The sequence below is a fragment of the Malus sylvestris genome, chromosome 4 (genome assembly GCF_916048215.2).
Source record: "Malus sylvestris chromosome 4, drMalSylv7.2, whole genome shotgun sequence".
NCBI lineage: Eukaryota > Viridiplantae > Streptophyta > Magnoliopsida > Rosales > Rosaceae > Malus > Malus sylvestris.
The window spans coordinates 28,517,532-28,537,712 of record NC_062263.1 but is presented as its reverse complement, the minus strand read 5'-3'; the positions used below and the strand labels follow the sequence as shown (position 1 = coordinate 28,537,712).

Below are 20,181 nucleotides of genomic sequence, written 5' to 3'. Positions count from 1 at the left end.
ACGACGAGCCCACCTGGCATCAGATACAAACAAGCAGGCATTTCTACGTTGGTATTAGTTAGAGCAGGTCGGTGTGGATTATGAACTAAGTAATTCGAACCATTTATTTCAAATTTTACGGCACCCATTAATCTATCGTACTAGCTCACTTTACAAAATTGAAGGGTCTGGATCCTCGTCTCTCTTGAACGGTGCGAATCTCACGGTTGATTGGCTTTGTTTGTGGTTGTGGTAGCGTGGTCCGCACGGACGATTTTTCTGATTGCAGGCCAAAGCGGGAAAAACCTAGACACGTGGCAACTAGCCGTACGGACATAAGACTCATTCATATTGGCATGATCCGGGTTAGCTTGAATCTTGTCCGTTGCTTTGTGCAATCATTAAACTAACGGCCCAGATGTAATTTGTATGAAACAAATGCGTAGAGCACCTGTGCGTGCTACTGAACGTTGGAGTGTTGAAGAAGAAGAAGCTCAAAGCTCCAAGCTTTGGCGGCCTCCTTCCGCCATAGCCGTCGATTCAAGAGCAAATTCGAAATCCCCAACACAGGTATGTCACTACGCCGTCGTATTATACCTCCCGCTCACATTCTCTTCCAGTATCTCAGTATCCGTTCAGGTTTTTTTTTTTTTTTTTTCTGATAATTTTTTTTAGGAAATTTGCAAATGCACCTTCTATGTTTTAGGGTTTCTCATTTTTTTTCTTCAAATTTCATCCGCCATGGAGGTCGTAACAGTTGGGGTTTTTGTTTTGTTTCTTTTCTTTGTTTGGGACAGAAGCGCAACAATGGAGAAAAGGGAGTTGAAGCAGAGCCATCTTGCCCAGCAATGGAAGGAGGTTTTGGGTTCTGACGGTTCGACCCGGAATGTGCAGCTCCTGACCCGATTCCAAGAGCTCCAGGACTACTTTGACTCGGAACGGAACTCGCTTCTGACCCGAAACCGAGAGATTGAGGACCGGGAGAAGGAATGGGAAGCTAAAGTTTTAAACTTTAACTTGGAAGTGGAAGCGAAAGCCCGAAAATTGCAGGAAATCGAGAGTTTGGCAGAGGAGAAAGGAAAAGAGGTTGAGTTTAAAACTATAAAACTTGGTCTCATTCAGAAATCAATGGTGGAATGCTGTAATACACTCGAATCGAAAGAAGAAGTCATCGGGGCAATGGAGAAGAGGACCCGTAAACTCGCAGCGAAAAAGAGGGAACTTGAAGGATTGGTTGATAAGCTCGAATTTAGATGGAGACAAGTTGAGAAACTCGGTTTGGTTGATAGCATGGTCACTGAATGCCTGAATGAGGTTCAATTGGAAGGAAAGCAATTGCATTCGCGTGAAAGGTCGTTGCAAGGATGTTCCGGTGGAGTTGAAAAGAAAGAGAGAATTGAAGAACTGGCCAAAGAGCTTGAGTTGGAACGAAAACAAATTGATTCGGTGATTCAAGAACGCCGACAACATTTTGATTCACAAGAAAAGATGTTAACAGAAGGCTCCCATGGACTTGAAATGAAAAAGAGGCAACTTGAAGAAAAGGCCAAAGAGCTTGACTTGAAACAAAAACAGTTTGATTCGGTGATTCAGGAACGCCAAAAGCATTTGGATTCACAAGAAAGTTCGTTACAAGAGCGTTCCTGTGCACTTGAAGTGAAGGATAGGCTACTTGAGGATCAGATCAGAGAGTTTGAATCAAAGCAAAAACAGTTAGATTTGATGATTCAAGGACGACAACAACGTTTGGATTCCCAAGAAAAGATGTTACTAGTAAGTTCCCACGGACTTGAAATGAAAGAGAAGCAACTTGAAAAACAGGCCAAAGAGCTTGAGTTGAAACAAAAACAGTTTGATTTGATGGTTCATGAACACAAGAAGCATTTGGATTCACAAGGAAAGTTGTTACAAGACTGTTTCCATGAACTTCAAATGAAATGGTGGCAAGTTGAAGAACAGGCCAAAGAGCTCGAGTTGAAACGAAAACAATTTGATGCAATGGCTCAAGAAAGCCAGAAGCAATTCATTTCACAGGAAAAGTTGTTACATGAATTCTCCAATGGACTTGAAATGAAAGAGAGGAACCTTGAAGAACATGTCAAAGAGTTTGAGTCAAATCAAAATGTTTTTGTTTTGATGATTCAAGAAGACCAACGACATTTGGATTCCCAGAAAAAATGGTTGCAAGAACGTTCCCATGGACTCCAAATGAAAGAGAGGCAATTTGAAGAACAAGTCAAAGAGTTTGAATCAAAACAAAAACAATCGTATTCACTGATTCAAGAACGCCAACAACATTTGGATTCACAAGAAAAGTTGTTACAGGAAAGTTCACATGGACTTGAAAGGAGAGAGATGCAACTCCAAGAACAGGTCAAAGAGCTTGAATCGAAACATAAAGAATTTGATTCGATTAGAAAATCCACGGAGGAACACATCCAAAACCTGAAATCCAAGGAGAAGACTAATGTCCATCCTGAAGTGGATAATGATCAGCAATTGCTATGTACCCCTGCTACCATTATCAATAGGGATGGAAGAGGCTTGCAGTTGCTCATGAATGAGCATTTGAAAAGAATTGATTTAGTTGGCACTGAAATCTCAACTGTTCTCCAGGTGTCATCTGACCCAGCAAAACTAGTTTTGAATGCAATGCAAGGGTTTTATCCTTCAAATTTGACTGGAGACAACTCAGAGACGTCTGATTATGATTTGAGAGTTATTAGGAGGAGTTGTATTCTTTTGTTACAGGAGTTGAAGATATTCTCCCCACAAATAAGTCCTCAGGTGAGAGAAGATGCAATGAATTTGGCAGCTGATTGGAAGGCTAAGATGACGATGGCAAGCGAGAATGGTATGGAGGTTTTGGGCTTTTTGAAGCTTGTTACTGTGTATGACATCACAACTACTTGTGATCCAAAGGAGCTTCAAAGTCTTCTCACTATCGTGGCTCAGCATGGACAAGCAACTGAGTTATGCCAGGCACTTAAGACCACAAAAAAGGCACCCGGTAAGCTCTCTATACCTTTTTCATTTGGAGTTGTAGATTACCAGATTACTTATTTACGTTAAGATGTTGTTTCAAGAAATGGTTTATAAAGAAATTTTAAAAATGTTATATTCTGCAAAGATTTTTTGGAGCTTTAAAGTTATGTAAGTAAATACTCTCTCCCTTTTGTTGGCCTAAAAAATGTGAATAGTTTTATTTGTCCCTATTTTGTTATTGTGTTGTTAAAGGTTTTTAGCAAGTTTTCTTCTTATTTATCCTTTTCTTGGTTTCTTCTTGCAATCACATAGCGAGCAACAGCATTTCTTTCCCCGTCAAAGTTGAGGAACCAGAATCTTCACCGGTTAGAAATGTACTTACTTCATCTTCTCCAAATCTTCAACCTGGTGCCACTACAGATGCAACAAATATGCAGGGCTCTCTAAACGAGCATTCAAGTGGTAACCCACCAATGCAGAATGAAATGTTTGTTGCCCTACAAATGTCATTGCACCCGGAAAAACTTGCTTTCAAGTTGATAAAAACTCATTTGGATCAATGCTGGGGGAACAGAGATGTTGGTCTTGGAGCAGTTGTCATGGAGAATACCATTTCCCTGTTGATTGATCTAGCAAAAGTCACACCTCTTGTTGGATCTGATGTGAAAAAAGATGCTAAAGAGCTAGCAGTCCAGTGGAAGGCAAAATTGAGAGCTGATTCTGAAAATTCCTTTGAGATTTTGGGGTTTTTGCAGTTTATATCTACATATGAATTGCTTTCTGCCTTTAACAAAGATGAGATTGTGAAGCTTTTTGGGATGATTTATCTGGATGAAATGGCTCTAAACTCACACCGGACACTTGGTCTTTCGGATAAGATCCCTGGTAAGTTTCTTGAAAATCGACATTCATACATATCGTTATGCTCATGTTCCACTACCATTGCTCTGGAAGAGGTCGCACTTGGTGCGATGGCAAGTGCCTTCGCCCATGAGCGGTAGGTCTCGGGTTCGAGACTTGGGAGCAGCCTCTCCATAAATAGGGGTAAGGCTAGCCGACATTCACCTCTCCCAAACCCTGCGTAAAGCGGGAGCCTTGTGCACTGGGTACGACCTTTAAGTTTGGTTTGGTTGTTACTAGTGTAACTTCTGACTGGTTTTGTAGTTAGTTTTTCGAGAGCATTTGCTATCTCCTAGGAATAAAGTGTTTAGCTTGCGTAATTAGGATTCCGTTCCATCTGAAATACGAGTTCTTCGGTTCATGTTTGCTTATAGTAATAGTGAGTTCTACAAGTTCGAGTTGTTATATACGCTCATGCTATTCTCCTTATGGCAACCTTCTTGTCGTAAAATGTTGCAGATTTGATTCAGAATCTTGGCATCAAGATTCAACCGCCGGAACGGCGCAAATGTAAGCGTCTCAGACGGCTGAGTGAGCTGCCGTGATTGCAGAAAATTTTGAGTGGCTTTACTTCCATGCAGGAGAAGCAGCTATTCAGAATTTGCTTGTGTGGAAGTGGAAACATGTTCAGAATTTGCTTGAACTATCATGTTTAAAATATAGTTTATAAAGTTTTACTAAGAAGAAATGACATGTTTACTTATTCGGAAGGGCAAGTTTGAGGACGAAAAAAATAATATGAATGGGATTAACTAATTTTTTAGTTGTTGAGGTTCTCTCTTCAACTAATTTATTGTCTCAATGGCATTAGCCGATCATAAATTTGTGTCCCGTATTAAAAAATAAACCGTACTCTAATATGGGTTTGTTATGTGGTGAATTTGTCACAACTAACAAGTGAGTTATTTTTTTAATCTCACTGAATTGAGAAGATTAATTAAGCGTCAAATTTAAAAAACAAAAACCCCGTTTTTTCGTTTTTTTTTTTTTTTTGGTCAAACGAATTTGTGTTGAAATGTTTGCATCTTCAACAGGGATATAAAACAACCATTCGAAAAATAACATGCCTTGATAAACGTCGAAATAATATTATCTGTAAGTAATAATCTGTACTATTATTAAGAGAACCCTCCTTGTCAAATTTTTGCCCCATTTTTTCCTATTTTGCCCTCACTTTTAATACACAATACTTACATGATGAGGGCAAAATAGTAATTTTGTATCTTTTGAGAAAATAACAATCATATCCCTATTTTTTCGATTTTACTCTCACTTTTGATATACAATATTTACATAAGAAGGACAAAACAGTAATTATGTAATATTAAGATAAAATATGCACTTATTAAAAGAAATTATCTCACTATCATTTTTTCATAATCATTTTAAAATTTTAAAAACTAATCACACTCCTTAATAAAAAAATAAAATAAAATAAAATTGTTCAAACACACAGAGGATGGGCTCATCGGCCAGTGATGACAAACAGGAAAGACCAAAAATTGGCCGACTAAAGGCCAAAACAGTACGTCTGGACACGTGGCCGCCGACCGTGCGGTACTAAGACAGTCCCCATAAATCCTAGCCGTTGCTTTGTCAGAGACAGTCCCCATAAATCCTAGCCGTTGCTTTGTCCGTATGATCTGCATGATCGTTTACTCCTAACAACCGAGCTGGTGGAGCTTCACTGCTTCAGAGAGCTCGAAGAAGAAGAAGAAGAAGAAGAAGCGGTAGCTAAAGCGTCAAGGTTTGCGCCGTCCTTCCTCCATAGCCGTCGATTTCAAGGCCAGAGCCGAGAAATCTCAACTCAAAAGGTACGCAGTTTCTTTCATTTCATCAGCAATGGCGGCCTTTCGTTCTCTTTCAGTAATCTCACGTTCTCTGTTTTTAGGGTTTTGTTTTTTCAGAAACTGAATATGCACCTTCTTTGATCACTGAACACACTAGGCACATTAGGGTTTTTTTTTTCTTCATGTTTAACCGAATCGTGTTCGTAACAGTTCGATTCTTAATTTTTTGGATTTTTTTAATTTAATTTAATTTTTAATTTTTAGAAGAAAAGCAAACTTGATCAACAATGGCGAAGATGGTTACCCGTTTGAAACAATCGGAGTTGATGCAGTGCAATGGTTCCTTGCAACTGAAGGGTCTTTTGGAGAAGATGGGCTCCGCTCGGAATATGCTTCAGAGCCAATTCCAGGAGATCCAGGACGGCATTAACTCGGATCGGAACTCGCTCCGGACCCGAATCAAGGAAGTTGAGGACCGGGAAACGGAGCTGGAAGCCAAAGTTGTGAACTTTAACTCGGAAATGGAATCGAAAGCTAAGGAATTGCGCGAAATCGAGAGGTTGGCAGAGGAGAAAAGAAAAGAGGTTGATGGTAAAGAGAAACGGTTACTGGAAGTTGAGAAATGCATTGAGGAAGGGACAGAGAAAGTGAGCAAGTACAATGAAGATATTGAGTTGAAACGGAGGCAATTGGAAGGGTTTAAGGGGTCTATTGATGAGGGGAAGAGAGTGTTTGATTTGATGGATGAGCAGATTAAGGAAGCGAAGAAATCACTCGAAGAACGTCAGGAAGAGATGAAATCGAAAAATGAGAGACTTCGGCTGATTCAGATATCAATGGTGGAATGCTCTAAGACACTTGAATCGAGAGAGAAAATGATCAGGGAAATAGAGGTGAAGGCGAAAGGTTTTGACATGCTTAAGAAGTCCATGGAGAAGTGGTTTTGTAAACTTGAATTGAAAGAGAGGGAACTCGAAGGATGGGTGGGGAAGCTTGAACTGAGAGAAAAAGAAGTTGAGTCAAAAGTTGAAGAACTCAGTTTGATTGAGAGTAGGGTTAGTGAATGCCTTGGTGAGGTTCGGTTGCAAGGAGAGCAGTGTCATTCACTCAGGAAGTTGATGCAAGAACGGCAAAAACAATTGGAATTACAAGAAAAGTCGTTACAAGAATGTTCTCGTGGACTTGAAACGAAAGAGAGGCAACTTGAACAACAGGTCAAGGAGCTCAAATTGAAACAAAAAGAATTTGATTCCATGAATCAAGAGTGCCAAAAACATATGAATTTACAAGAAAATTCATTGCAAGAACGTTCCCATCGACTTGAAATGAGAGAGAGGCAACTTGAAGAACATGTCAAGGATCTGGAATTGAAACAAAAAAAATTTGATTCCATGAATCAAGAACGCCGAAAGCATATGGATTTACAAGAAAATTTGTTGCAAGAACGTTCCCATGGACTTGAAATGAGAGAGAGGCAACTTGAAGAACAGGTCAAGGAGCTTGAACTGACACAAAAGAAATTTGATTCATTGAATCAAGAGCGCCAAAAGCATATGGATTTACATGAAAATTCATTGCAAGAACGTTCCCAGGGACTTGAAATGAGAGAGAGGCAACTTGAAGAAAAGGTCGAGGATCTGGAATTGGAACAAAAAGTAATTGATTCCATGAATCAAGAGCACCGGAAGCATATAGATTTACAAGAAAATTTGTTGCAAGAACGTTCCCATGGACTTGAAATGAGAGAGAGGCAACTTGAAGAACAAGTCAGGGAGCTCAAATCGAAACAAAAAGAAGTTGATTCCATGAATCAAGAGTGCCAAAAGCATATGAAGTTACATGAAAACTCATTGCAAGAACGATCCCATGGACTTGAAATTAGAGAGAGGCAACTTGAAAAACAGGTCAAGGATCTCAAATTGAAACAAAAAGAATTTTATTTGATTCAAAAATCCACGGAGGAATACATCCAAAATCAAAAGTGTAAGGAGAAGACTATCAAAGCTATAGTTGCTATGCAAGAACAGGCTACTGAACTACTCCAGGCCTTTGGTATCACAAATCAGGCACCTGGTAAGCTCTTCTAATTTTTATTTGGTTATGTAATATATCTCTCTCATATTTTGAAGTTGTAGGGGAGGCATTTACTTTAACAAAAGCAATGATTTCTAAACATATTTCATAGCAATTGTCCCCTATTTTGCCTTGTGGTTATATTCTGCAAAGGTTTGCATTTTGTGTATACTTCTGAATCGATCTTTTGTTTTGCCACAATAATACCATAAACTCAAACCTTGTCACTCACCGCACTATCTTTCTTTGTTTCCTTTTGCAATTACATAGCGGAAATCTACAATTCTTTCCCTGTTAAACTTGAGCAACCAGAATCTTCACATGTCAGAAATGCAGCAACTTCATCTTCTCCAAATCTTTCACTAATTGAGAACCAGCCAATGCAAAACAGAATGCTTGCTGTTTTAAAAAGGTCAACTGACCCAGCAAATCTTTTTTTGAAGCTGATGCAAGAATCTTTTAATGAGCACTGGGGAAAAGGAGGTGTTGGTTTTGAAGAATATTTCATGAAGAATCATATTTCCATGTTGAATGATCTAATGAAAGTTAGACCGGATGTTGGACCTATTGTGAAAGAAGATGCAGTAAAGCTAGCAGTCCAGTGGCAAGCAAAAATGAGAGCTGATATTGGAAATTCACTGGAGATTTTGGGTTTTCTGCAGTTTATAGCTACATATGGAATCCTTTCTACTTTAAATGGAGATGATATTGTAAAGCTTCTTGGGGTGTTATGTCAGCATAAACAGGCTACAAAGTTATGTCGGACACTTGATTTTGCGGATAAGATATTACCTGGCAAGTTTCTTGAATATTAACTTTGAGAGTGTGACATTTGTGTTCCAGTACCCTTCTCTTACCTATTTCTTTGTATGTTAATTAATTTCTTTCTGCAACTTACAAAATTTTGGCTATATGCATTTGTAACTATGAGTATCCTCAATGCCATTCTTATGTCTATTGTGCTAGGGTGATAGGTTTATGTTGGTTTTAGACCATCTTCAGGAGTTGATTACTAGTCGAATATTAGCAAATAGCTTAAACATGACCGATAAGCCTGTGATCAATTTCATGAGTCAATCATCTTGTTGAGATACTGATTTTGTTGGGATTTATTTTATTTTATATATATATAGGGTTGTTCGGAAGCTTAACAAATTTCCACACAAGTGTATCTTTTGATGGTTGATATTTAGTTTGTCGGGGAACTGTTGTCCTCTCCTCGGATGAGAGTTTCATGAATCGTGTTGTCATCACTGGGATTCTCCGTTTGATCACTTAGAGGAACAGGCAAATGGAAATGGAAAAGGCAAATGAATCAAAAGAATATAAAAATATAAAGAGAAAAAGGCAAATGGAAAAAAGCGATCGATGGAATAGAATCTTTTTTGTTTTGAGTCTCCGAAACAAAAGCTAACTGGGAAAATAGCGTACAACGCAGCAACAGAATAAATTGTCAACGCTATTTATTTTTAATGCTTTTGCTAATGATAACTTCTTTAAGTGTGCAATTGTCCTTTTGAAACTTCTGTGGAGCAGTCTAATGATTCCAACTTTGTGTTAAACATAACAGATGTTGTTCAGAATCTCATTGAAAGGAAGCAGGTCATCGACGCTGTTAAATTCATGTGTGCCTTCAAGTTAAATGGCAAGTTCTCGCCCGCACTACTCTTGAAAGATTATGTGGAGGATGCACGAAAGTCATACCGCACAATATGGCTGGAAGAAGAATCACTTGATGAAAAGGTAGCTTTACTCTTCTTGACATCCCATAGCTATTTGCTTAAATACTTAAATCGGAACCACGCTCAGTGTAATAACAGAAATTGTACATCTTTCATGGCTTAATTTTGCTCACAGGATGAAATTTTAGGCAACCAAATAGCCGAGCTGAGAGATCTGATTCGATACATCAAAGACCACAACCTCGAGTCTGCGTTCCCGTTCAAGGACATTGAATCAGAGATCGTTAAGCTGGAACAACTTAAGGAGAATTCAGGAAGTTCAATGCCATCTGTTGTACCCAAGGATGAACCAGAGCACGAAAAAGGGAAGCGTAGAAGCAGCCGTTCATCCATCAGGACTGAACCGGAACAATGCCGTAAAAGTAAACGTCTCAGGCAGATGAAAGAGGAGCCATGATGGACAGTGTACAATGTACATCCTAGTTCCGAAAACCATACCTGTACTGTGAACCTTGAATCACCCCTTACTTTCGGTGACGGAAAATTGACAGTTTGTCGTGATATGTATCTAATATGACCAAATTTTAGGCTCTTAGCTGGAGCAGGGCCACTTTGTCAATTGTCATCTTTTATATAAAATATCAACCACGCCTTGTCTGCATTTAAGTACGACATTCGAATTGGGAATGCTATTCGCACTCCGTTTTTCCTTCTGCACTCCTCTTTTTGTTTCCGTTCCACTCCCCCCTTTGTTTCCTTTCTTCGATTCTCTCATTTTATTTATTAAGATCCAACTGCTAGAAACGAATCAAAGAATGCAGAAATGAAAACGGGAATGCGAAAATCATTTTCCGAAGAAAAAAAAAACAGATGGAATCTTGATGTATGATAATTTTTATGAAATAAGGGTAACCAAACAGACATGGAACTCGTAATTTTATCAGGGAAAAAGAAATGCATGATCATTAAATTTTTATTTTTATTTTTATCCCAAATTCCTTTTTGCGACGGCATTTGGTCCGTCTCCATCAACTTACACTATGTTTGGATGAGGGAAATAAACTTGGAATTTGAATTAAAGACAGATTTTATAAAGTGACATGCACCAATTCCTTTGTTTGGATTCATAAACATAGAAATTTAGAATTTCCGCATGGAAAAAAACTTGGAATTTGGGACCTCCAATTTCCAAGTTAAAATTTCATGTAAATAGGTGTCATTTTCCAATTTCTATGATTGAGAGTTTAAAAACAACAAATTCCGTATTCAATTCCATTGTTCTTTTAGGTTACTCAAACAAGAAAATTCACAAATTCTATAAAATAAAATTCCATCATTTTAAAATTTCATAGTATTCTTAAATTTCTTCATCCAAATATAGTGTTAATGAAATATGTAAAAAGGCGACCCTACCGATTAGGCTTGGTTTATTTTGTCACAAAATAAAGTAGTTTTCGAGGGCCCGTTGATTAGTATACCTTTGGTGCTTATAAGGTTGGGATTGAATGAATCCAAGGACATATTCAAAAAGAAATGCATGATCATTAAAATTTTTTTTAATCCCAAATTCCTTTTTGCAACGGCATTTGCCCCGTCTTCATCAACTTAATGAAATATGTAAAAAGGCGACCCCACCGACTAGGCTTGGTTTATTTTGTCACAAAAGAAAGTAGTTTTCAAGGGCCCGTTGATTAGGATACCTTTGGTGCTAATAAGGTTGGGATCGAACGAATCCAAGGACATATTCATAAAAATTATAGCCGTCAAGATTGTTGGCAGCTGTCCACAGTCGCTTTCTATTTTGATGCCATATTTGCCATCGTTCCGCAATAGCAAATGCATTTTGTGACGGCACGTAACTACAAACTCGTGTAAAATTTTTGAATTTATGTTTAACACATACGATCTAAAACACAAATAGACACTTTTAATTGTCATCCAAATCACTCAAGACCCATAAGGTGGTGGTGGGCCAACTCTACTCGAAACTCGGGGCGGAATATCACATGTAATTATACAATTGGAATGATACTTGAAAAAAAAAAAACCTTTTCCCAATTGTATTATAAGTAACATATAGCCAGTGGCGATGCCAGGATTTGCCAAGGGGAGGGGAGAAATTCAAAAGCGTGCAAGATTCAATCGAAGTGGTTGCTTTTACATTAGAGAGTGCAAAGTTTTGAGTCAATATTCATACTAGAAAATAGTCTCTCTACCAAAACAGTTGTAAGCAATAGTATCAAAGCCAATGTAAGAAACTTAGATTGGTTAAGATTACATCCTAAAAATTGTTAGGCGCTAGTCAAACAACGAATTGGGACCTAACAGCTAGGAGCCTAGATGGATTTAAATTAAGGAAAACTAATGAAAAAGGCTTCAATATTTTGAATTTTAACCAAAAACCAGCTAATAGTTTTATTTAATGGTTAGGACAAAACCTAATGTCAAACCAGCCCATTAAGATTAGCCCAAACAAAATAATTTATCGAACTACCGGTTTTACCCCGTAACATCAGTCTTGCTCCAACGTTAGGTTTGACGAATGTCGTTGCTAAGCTCTACGCGATTGCGCCCATGGAGGTCGTTTCCATACTATGCCCATTCAAAAGAAGTATGTAATGGATATACATCTGATCCTCCATTTCAAATTTCTCCAAGTACTACGCGATTGCGCCCATGGAGGTCGTTTCCCGTACAAATTGATCCAATTGCTATCTATTTTCACACTCGACAACCTAATTCCCGTCCACCCCCTCTCTCCCTCTCTCTCCGCTCACCTTCTTCCCTCTCTAAAATCCCCAATTCAAAGTCTGATTCCGATCGAAGCCTCATCAATCAACAAAAAGGTACTCAAAATTCTCAAACCGTTGCTAAATTAGGATTGATATTATGTAATTCTTCTTCCTCTCTGTTTTTTTTTAATTTATTTTTCAAGAATTATTCTGTAAAAACATTTTCCATTTTAGTTGATATTATGTAATCCAACTAAATTAGGATACTAAATATGTTCCATCTTCGTGTAAAAACCTGTTCCATCTTCGTGTTCATGGATACTAAATCTGTTTTTGTATTAGTGGATTGTTTCACGAATAAAAATGGGGAAGCTGAGTTATATCAAGTATCACAACCCAACGGCGGTGGTGATTGTGGCAAGCATGGTGATCAAGACAATGGTAGATACAGTTGGATTTTCCCCTCAGGTCGTGTCTTGTTAAGTCATTGGTTCAAGTGGAAGTTATATATGTTGTTGCCTGTATGGGAAAGCGATTTGGGAACAGGCACCTCCACCAAGTGGTTGTCTATGGGACGTACTTTTGACCCTCATCACAAGTTAACAGGTAAATTCAAGGCCCCCGATTCACTGGAACCATATGGAGAAATTCAAGGCCCCCGATTCACTGGAACCATGTGGAGCTCTCATTTCTGCCTATGACAACCGTTATTACCTTGCACAGCCAAGGGTCCATGGGGAGCTGTCGAGCCCCTTTCAGTGTTATCATCTCGGTTCTGACACTTGGAAAGATCTGCCAAGAATTCCCCCCGATCTTCGTCATAATCTACATGACACTGTAGCTGGTTATGCAGTCTGCAGCGGTCATATTTTGGTTTCGATTAGCAACAGATTATTTGCCTATCATGTGCATGAGAAAAAGTGGCATTGTGTATCTAAACCCAACAAGTTTTTTGGTATTTCCGGTAGGGCAGTGGTTTTAGGCGACTATATCTATGATCAGGGCCGGCCCAAGCCCAGTGCAAGCAGGGCAACCGTCCGGGGCCCAAAAATATTGGGGGCACCAAAATTATTAGGGCGGTATATTTATATATGTTTTCATAAGAGTATAAATTTATAAAACTTGGTTCAATGACACAGAAATTTAAGTAGAAGAGGTGGTTTGGTCATTTGAAAATAATGAGAGGTCTTGAGTTCAAAACATCACATGTGCTTATTTACTTTCTAATTTTTACAAATTTCTTTTTATAAGAGTATAAATTTATAAAATTTGGTTAAAGGATCAAGAAGTTTAATTAAAAGCAATGGTTTTTGTTGTTTAAAATTAACAACAGGTCCTAAGTTCGAAATGCTATGTGCATTTTTATTTTTTTCAATTTTTACACATTTTTGTTTGGTTGTTAATTTATTTTTAGTTACTAGCTAGTAGCTATGTGAGTTGTTATTTTTAAATATTTGTTTCAATTCAAGTCTAATCTTCAACAATGAGTAATACGTAGACCAAATTTTTTGCGCAAATTTGTAAATTATATGACGTGTTATCAAAATATTTAATTTAATGCCCATTCATTACTAATACATATCAATTAAAGACTCGAAAACATCATTATGTTTTTAGTCCCATATTGACAAGGTTAGTAAATAAGAAAAAACACCTCATGATTTATGCAAAAACACTTTCAAAGTTCAAATGGAAAACAAAACTCATCATCTATCTACTTATAAGCGCAGAGTTGTTTGGTTTTCTTCTCTCAATACAAAATAAATTAGTCTTTTTGTGTTTCTAAATTATTGAGTTTGAAGTGTTTTTCTAAGTATAATTTTATCAATGTCTTACGTGTGAAAATAAATAATTTTCTTATATGAAGTTAGGGCACTTTTTTGGGCGTCACCCCGGGCCTCAAAAATCTCTGGACCGGCCCTGTCTATGATGTAGATTCAATGTCTAGTCTGGTTTGAGAAATTACATTTGACTGCACTGACTATAATCTGAGCACACATGTGTTTTTGGAAGGTTTGACATCTTTTTGTGAATGAAAATCATGGATTTGTGCATGAAAATTTATGTGGTGTTATTGTTGTATCTGTAGGTGCCCTGTAATTGTGTTTTTGTTTCATGCATGTTCAGTTTAAGAAATAATGATAGTACTCGTGCTCAGTTCTAGGTTCAGTTTAAGAAATAGTAATAATATAATGTTCAGTTTAAGAATAGTATATTCGAGAACCCTCTCAATGATGCATGCGCACATTTTATCTTTTAACTATCTTGGAAAATTGCAAGGGTGAAGTGCTTTCCTTGTAGCTCAATTCATCTCAACTTTGGTTTTTGTTCCTTGTCAATTATTCTTAGTATTATGTTTTCGTTTTGTAAATTTTCTTTTCATATTGCCACTATTTCGGTGGTCTCTTCTTTGCAGCCCTTTACAGCTTGAGTATGGAGTGCTTTCGTATCACAAGTTGAATTGTTCGTTGCTTCCTAATCTCTATTTTCATTTTCAATTCCATTCGTGTTGATGCACAAAATCAGCGAAGACTTTGGTACAACAGAAAGTGTCAGGTTTTGTGACCTTCGCTTGGTTGCTTGGTTGCTTCAGTCACTAGTGAGGATAAGTACATAAATGAATAGAGACAGAGAAGCAAACACATGATGTACGTGGTTCACCCAGATTGGCTACGTCCACGGAGTAGAGGAGTTCTTATTAGTAGTGAAGGGCTTACACAAGTACAAAGGATCAAGCTCTCAATTTAGTGAGTTCTTGTGAATGATTTAACACAAAATGGCATTAGGCAATATTGTGGGGGAATGACCCCTATTTATAGAAAAACTTGTAGCTTTGTCACATTGACATGTGTCATGTTATGATTGGTTCTTGATGTCGACACGTGCTGCGCTCTGATTGGCTTCTAATCTTGACACGTGTCGAGTAGTGATTGGCCTCCTGGTCGGAGGGGAACTCTTCTGGGTCCTTGACAGTATAGCGTTGGCCGGTGCTCGGTAGTTTCGGGATTGGTCAAGTATGGTACAAACAGTGCTCCCCTAAGTTCCCGAGTGAGGGAAACTCCTCGGTTGGGGACTTGCAAGATCCAATCCCTTGAGTAATCACGAAACTTCTAAGTACCGAAGTGTGGTCTGATCTTCATCTGCCCTTCTCTGGAAGTACCTTTCCTCCATCCGGGAATGGTGTATTTAGCTGATGTTGACGCACAAGGTAATGTATCAATTTCACTTGAAGCTTAGTTGTAGTTTCGGGCTTAGTCAAGTGTGATACAAACCCTATAGTAGGAGTCCCCCAAGTCGCCGAGCTAGGAGATCTGCCGAAAGAGGTGACAGACAAGGTAAGCAGTCAAACTTCCAAGTAAGCAACCCAGGATCAGAGGTTTGACTTCGGCTTCCGGTTGATTGTTCTCCTTCTCCTTGTCTCTCATTCAACTGCCAGGATAAGGAGAAGCAAATGGATAAGAGATGATATGAGATACTTTTGCTTTTGAAGAAGTAACTTTCCACAGGCTTATTCTTGAACTGTGCTGGAGGGTTTTCTGGTGCCCTTCAGAGTATAAGGCCAACTCAAAAATTTGAGGGTCAAAACAAGTCCATCAAATCTAGAGTACGTTCGACCTTGATGATATGGGATACTTTTGCTGTTGACGGAATAATGAATGTGGTATGGAAAGGTGTCGTGCTGTAGTGATCTGTTTCAGCCCACCGTTGAACCTTCTGCTTCAATCTTTTGCATGGCAGAAGTGGTGTGCAACCTTTGCATTTAAATGGTCCTTCAGAACATTCCTTCGTAGTGACTCATCCCCGCTTGGCAGCTTCAGTGTAAAGAGCCAATATCTGATCAACTGTCATGAGGTATTTGCCGGTGGAATTCGTGACCTTGACAGCAGTTGAGGATGAGTACTCGAGAGCAATGCTAAGTAAGCAACCAGGCAAAGGCTCCAGGCAGTCAGTTCCAAATTGGAGGTTTGATTTCAGGTTCCGACTAACTGCTCTCTTTCTCCTTGTCCTGCAGGTGTGGACAAGGACAAAGACAAAGATAGGGAGAAAGCATGATATGGGATACTCTTGCTTTCGACCCTGATGATATGAGATACTCTTGTTCTTGGTGTGGCTTATTTGCTGAGGTATTATCGGGGGGAAATAAAGCTGAGTATTTCGAGAGGTTATGTTGAGGGTGCCTTTTCGAATGCGAGAAAGGGTTGAGCATTTTTGCAGGTTTGCCTGTCCGTTGAGGAGGGAGGTCAATGTATATAGGGATTTCCCAATAACAAGTAGTAATGCTATTCCTTTACCCTTCTTGGTCACAGCAATGTAGTGGGAGCTGCCAGTTTCACGTGTTTTAATTTTGTCAGAGCACTTTGAAAAAGTGGTATGTGGTATCTGGAAAGCTGATATTACGTGTGAAGATTACAGACAAGCTTTATCTAAGGAAATCTGGCTCTCGAAGTTCTGAGAGTTGTGCCTCTTCGGTTTTCGAACAAGCAATCCCGTCGAGGATCTGACTCTCGAGATTCGGAAAGCGGTGCTACTCCGGTTTTTGAGAAAGTAATTATGTTGGGAGTCTTTTCTCGAATGTGAGTAAAGGTTGGACGTTCTTGCCAACCTGTCTTGCCGCAAAACACGGAGGTCGACACACATAGGGACTTTCTAGTTGTCAAGCAGTGATGCTGTTCCTTTACCCTTATGGGTAATAGTAGGGTAGCTGGAACTTCGAAATTCTCGTGCCTAAACTTTGTCAGAGATCTTTGACAAAGTTATATGTGGTACCCGAGGAGTTGATGGTGCATATGGAGAGCGGTGATTGAACAGTAAGATTCACGTGCTTTCTACTTCACCAGAAATCTTCGACAGAGTGCCCGTAATTTCCGCAAAGCTGATTGTGCATGTGACAGGTGCTGACGAGGCTGAAAAAGCAGGTGCTTCTTCGATTTCTGAGATCGGCCCTCGTGGTCTCTGAGCAGTCCAGCTTTTGAGAAAGCAAACGCCTCTTCGATTTCTGAGATCGGCCCTCGTGGTCTCTGAGCAGCCCAGCTTTTGAGAAAGCAAACGCCTCTTCGATTTCTGAGATCGGCCCTCGTGGTCTCTGAGCAGCCCAGCTTTTGAGAAAGCAAACGCCTCTTCGATTTCTGAAGCTCCGTCGAGTGCAGATTTTTATAGAGGCTGGCATTAAGTTCCACAGCACACTTGAATCTCTACCAGTAGAAGCTCATTTCTTGCACTTCTAAGATCTTGATTTGTCTGACCTCTTCCTTCTTCAACACATTTGAAAATGTCTGGACCCTCCGACCGTCGTTTTGACTTGAACCTTGGAGAAGAGACAGCCACGCCTTCTCCAGACAACATATGGCGCCCATCCTTCATATCCCCTACTGGTCCTCTTACCGTTGGGGATTCTGTGATGAAGAATGATATGACCGCTGCAGTGGTGGCCAGGAACCTTCTCACTCCCAAAGATAATAGACTACTTTCCAAACGGTCTGATGAGTTGGCTGTTAAGGACTCTCTGGCTCTTAGTGTTCAGTGTGCAGGTTCTGTGTCTAATATGGCCCAACGCCTATTTTCTAGAACCCGCCAAGTTGAATCATTGGCTGCTGAAGTGATGAGTCTCAAACAGGAGATTAGAGGGCTCAAGCATGAGAATAAGCAGTTGCACCGGCTCGCCCATGACTATGCTACAAACATGAAGAGGAAGCTTGACCAGATGAAGGAATCTGATGGTAAGGTTTTACTTGATCATCAGCGGTTTGTGGGTTTGTTCCAAAAGCATTTATTGCCTTCGTCCTCTAGGGTTGTACCTGGTAATGAAGCTTCAAATGATGAACCTTCAATGCCTCCTCCTTCTGGGGTTTTGTCAAGTATTGAGGCTCCGGATAACCACCCTCCGGTGCTTTCTCTTTCTGGGGCTCTACCGACTGCTGAGACTTCCCCTAAGCAACCTTTGTGAAGGCTCCCTTTTGTTTGTTTATTTTGACTCATATATATGTACATATTTGTGGCTTATCGAAAATATTAATAAATAAGCTTTGCTTCATTTCAACATATTGTGTTAAATACACCAAAGCCTTCTTCATAAAGTTCTTTGAATTTTTGCTTTTGTTGAAACCTGTATTGTTGAAGCTTTGTGAGTGAAGCATGTAGTTTGAGGTAGTGTTCCCTTAATTTCCCGAGTGAGGAAAACTTCTCGGTTGGAGACTTGAAAAATCCAAGTCACTGAGTGGTTGTGAGACTGCCGAGTATCAAGGTGCAGTAGCATATGGTGGGAGTCCCCCAAGTCTTCAGGCGAAGAGAGTTGTCGAATGAGGTGTCTCGCGTGTTACTAATTTGTCAAAGTAACGAATTCTTGTTTCGATGTCACACATTCGTATATGCTTTATCTTAAAATATTTCCAACTTTTGTGTGTTTGATGCTGCATGCTATTGACTAGACAAGATCAAGTGCAATTAGTAGCTTTTCTCTCTTTTTCATCTTTTCTTTGGTGGAATTGCTTTTCGTTTCCACTAATCAGCCTGAGTGGATGCAAGATAACACCTTTCTCTATAGCTCAGATTGCAAAGTTGTCTTCATGAAAGTTTTTCCTTATCTTGTGAACTACAACATATCCAAATTTGAGATCCATCGGAGTAGTACAACTTCAGAAATTCAAGTATGATGAGTAACTGTTCATCAATGTTCTGTTAATCCGTCAGACTTGTTGTGAGCTTCGAAACTCCATTTTCTCTTGTTCAGATCAACATACTTTCTTCATCGAAGTTGTTCCTCAGCTTGTGAACTACAACATATCCAAATTTGAGATCCCTCGGAGCAGTATAACTCCAGAAATCCAGGTATGATGAATGACTGGTTATTATTTTTCTGTCAACCCGTCAGATTTGTTGTGAGCTTCGAAACTCCATTTTCTCTTGTTCAGATCGGTATGCTTTCTTCATTGAAGTTGTTCCTCAGCTCGTGAACTACAACATATCCAAATTTGAGATCCCTCGGAGCAGTATAACTCCAGAAATCCAGGTATGATGAATGACTGGTTATTATTTTTCTGTCAACCCGTCAGATTTGTTGTGAGCTTCGAAACTCCATTTTCTATTGTTCAGATCGGCATGCTTTCTTCATTGAAGTTGTTCCTCATCGTCTCTTTCATAACATATCAAAAATTCAGAATGAACTAATGGTTAAATATTTCCAGATCTTCGAAACATCACAGCAGCTTCGAAATCTGCAAGAATCCGACTGTCATGTTTGGAGCTTCAACACTTTAATTTCCGTCGCTCAAACAGAAATGGTTCCTTCTTGAAAGTTGTTCATATGCTCAAGAACTATAGGGTGTCCAAAATTCAGCTCCATTGGAGAAGAGCAGAGGTTGCAGAAATTTGATAGATGAAAGGAGGCGGAAGAGGGAGAGAGAGAAAAAGTCTCTTGGGTTGGATTTCTATTTTGGGGCAGATTCCAATTTTTGTAGCACCTTCATTATTGATGAATTGCTTGTACTTTTGTCCATTATGAAACTTGGGACTTTGGCTTGTTGTTGGATCTATTATAATATGTTTGGGAACATATATAAGTGAATAAATAAGAAGGAAAATTTTGGGCCCTTGTGGGTGTAAAACAAAAAATGTTTATGTTTACCCAAGTGTTTTTGTACAAGTTCAAGGGCATCTTGGGTTTTGTGAACAAAATTTGTTTATTTGGAGCAAGGTTTTGTGTTGAAGCTTTGTAGGTGAAGCTTTGGTGTTGAAGCTTTGTAGATGAAGCTTTCAAGGTGAAGCTTTGATGGTGAAGCTTTGTAGATGAAGCTTTTTTAAGTGAAGCTTTTCGGGTGAAGTTTTTTTTTGGGTGAAGCTTTGTGGGTGAAGCTTTTTAGGTGAAACTTTGTGGGTGAAGCTTTGGAGGTGAAGCTTTTCGGGTGAAGCTTTTTGGGTGAAGCTTTTTAGGTGAAGTTTTGTGGGTGAAGCTTTGGAGGTGAAGCTTTTCGGGTGAAGCTTTTTGGATGAAGCTGTTTTTTTTTTTTTTTTTTTTTTTTTTTTTTTTTGGCGCTTGACACGGTC

The 20,181-nt window shown here is 39.2% G+C and overlaps 3 protein-coding genes and 1 long non-coding RNA gene across 8 annotated transcripts; all 4 read left to right on the top strand.

The window, feature by feature from the left end:
• The first annotated feature begins 473 nt into the window (after positions 1-473).
• LOC126618006 (uncharacterized) lies at positions 474-4,660 on the top strand. Of its 2 annotated transcripts, XM_050286081.1 has the most exons (4): positions 474-549; positions 777-2,989; positions 3,277-3,849; positions 4,324-4,660. In XM_050286081.1, exons 2-4 carry the CDS (start codon positions 787-789, stop codon positions 4,407-4,409), a joined length of 2,862 nt encoding a protein of 953 aa, XP_050142038.1. In that variant the 5' UTR covers positions 474-549; positions 777-786; the 3' UTR covers positions 4,410-4,660. The 2 variants fall into 2 exon arrangements, with proteins under 2 accessions (XP_050142038.1, XP_050142037.1); XM_050286080.1 differs by lacking the exon at positions 474-549 and having other exon boundaries at positions 650-2,989.
• Positions 4,661-5,501: 841 nt separating this feature from the next.
• On the top strand, positions 5,502-10,078 carry LOC126619856 (uncharacterized). Of its 4 annotated transcripts, XM_050288273.1 has the most exons (6): positions 5,502-5,685; positions 5,927-7,144; positions 7,283-7,727; positions 7,998-8,522; positions 9,298-9,470; positions 9,585-10,078. In XM_050288273.1, the coding sequence occupies exons 2-6, from the start codon at positions 5,942-5,944 to the stop codon at positions 9,864-9,866; spliced, it is 2,628 nt and encodes an 875-aa protein (XP_050144230.1). In that variant the 5' UTR covers positions 5,502-5,685; positions 5,927-5,941; the 3' UTR covers positions 9,867-10,078. The 4 variants fall into 4 exon arrangements, with proteins under 4 accessions (XP_050144230.1, XP_050144229.1, XP_050144228.1 ...); XM_050288272.1 differs by having other exon boundaries at positions 5,502-5,678; positions 5,922-7,727; XM_050288271.1 differs by having other exon boundaries at positions 5,502-5,678; positions 5,919-7,727.
• A 1,873-nt stretch (positions 10,079-11,951) lies between these two features.
• LOC126619623 (uncharacterized) lies at positions 11,952-13,043 on the top strand. The gene is made up of 2 exons (XM_050288037.1): positions 11,952-12,255; positions 12,484-13,043. Exons 1-2 carry the CDS (start codon positions 11,952-11,954, stop codon positions 12,840-12,842), a joined length of 663 nt encoding a protein of 220 aa, XP_050143994.1. The 3' UTR covers positions 12,843-13,043.
• Positions 13,044-18,682: 5,639 nt separating this feature from the next.
• LOC126619744 (uncharacterized) lies at positions 18,683-19,670 on the top strand. Its single transcript, XR_007622136.1, has 3 exons — positions 18,683-18,966; positions 19,050-19,147; positions 19,323-19,670. It is a non-coding gene; the product is annotated as an uncharacterized LOC126619744 (long non-coding RNA).
• Positions 19,671-20,181: the final 511 nt, after the last annotated feature.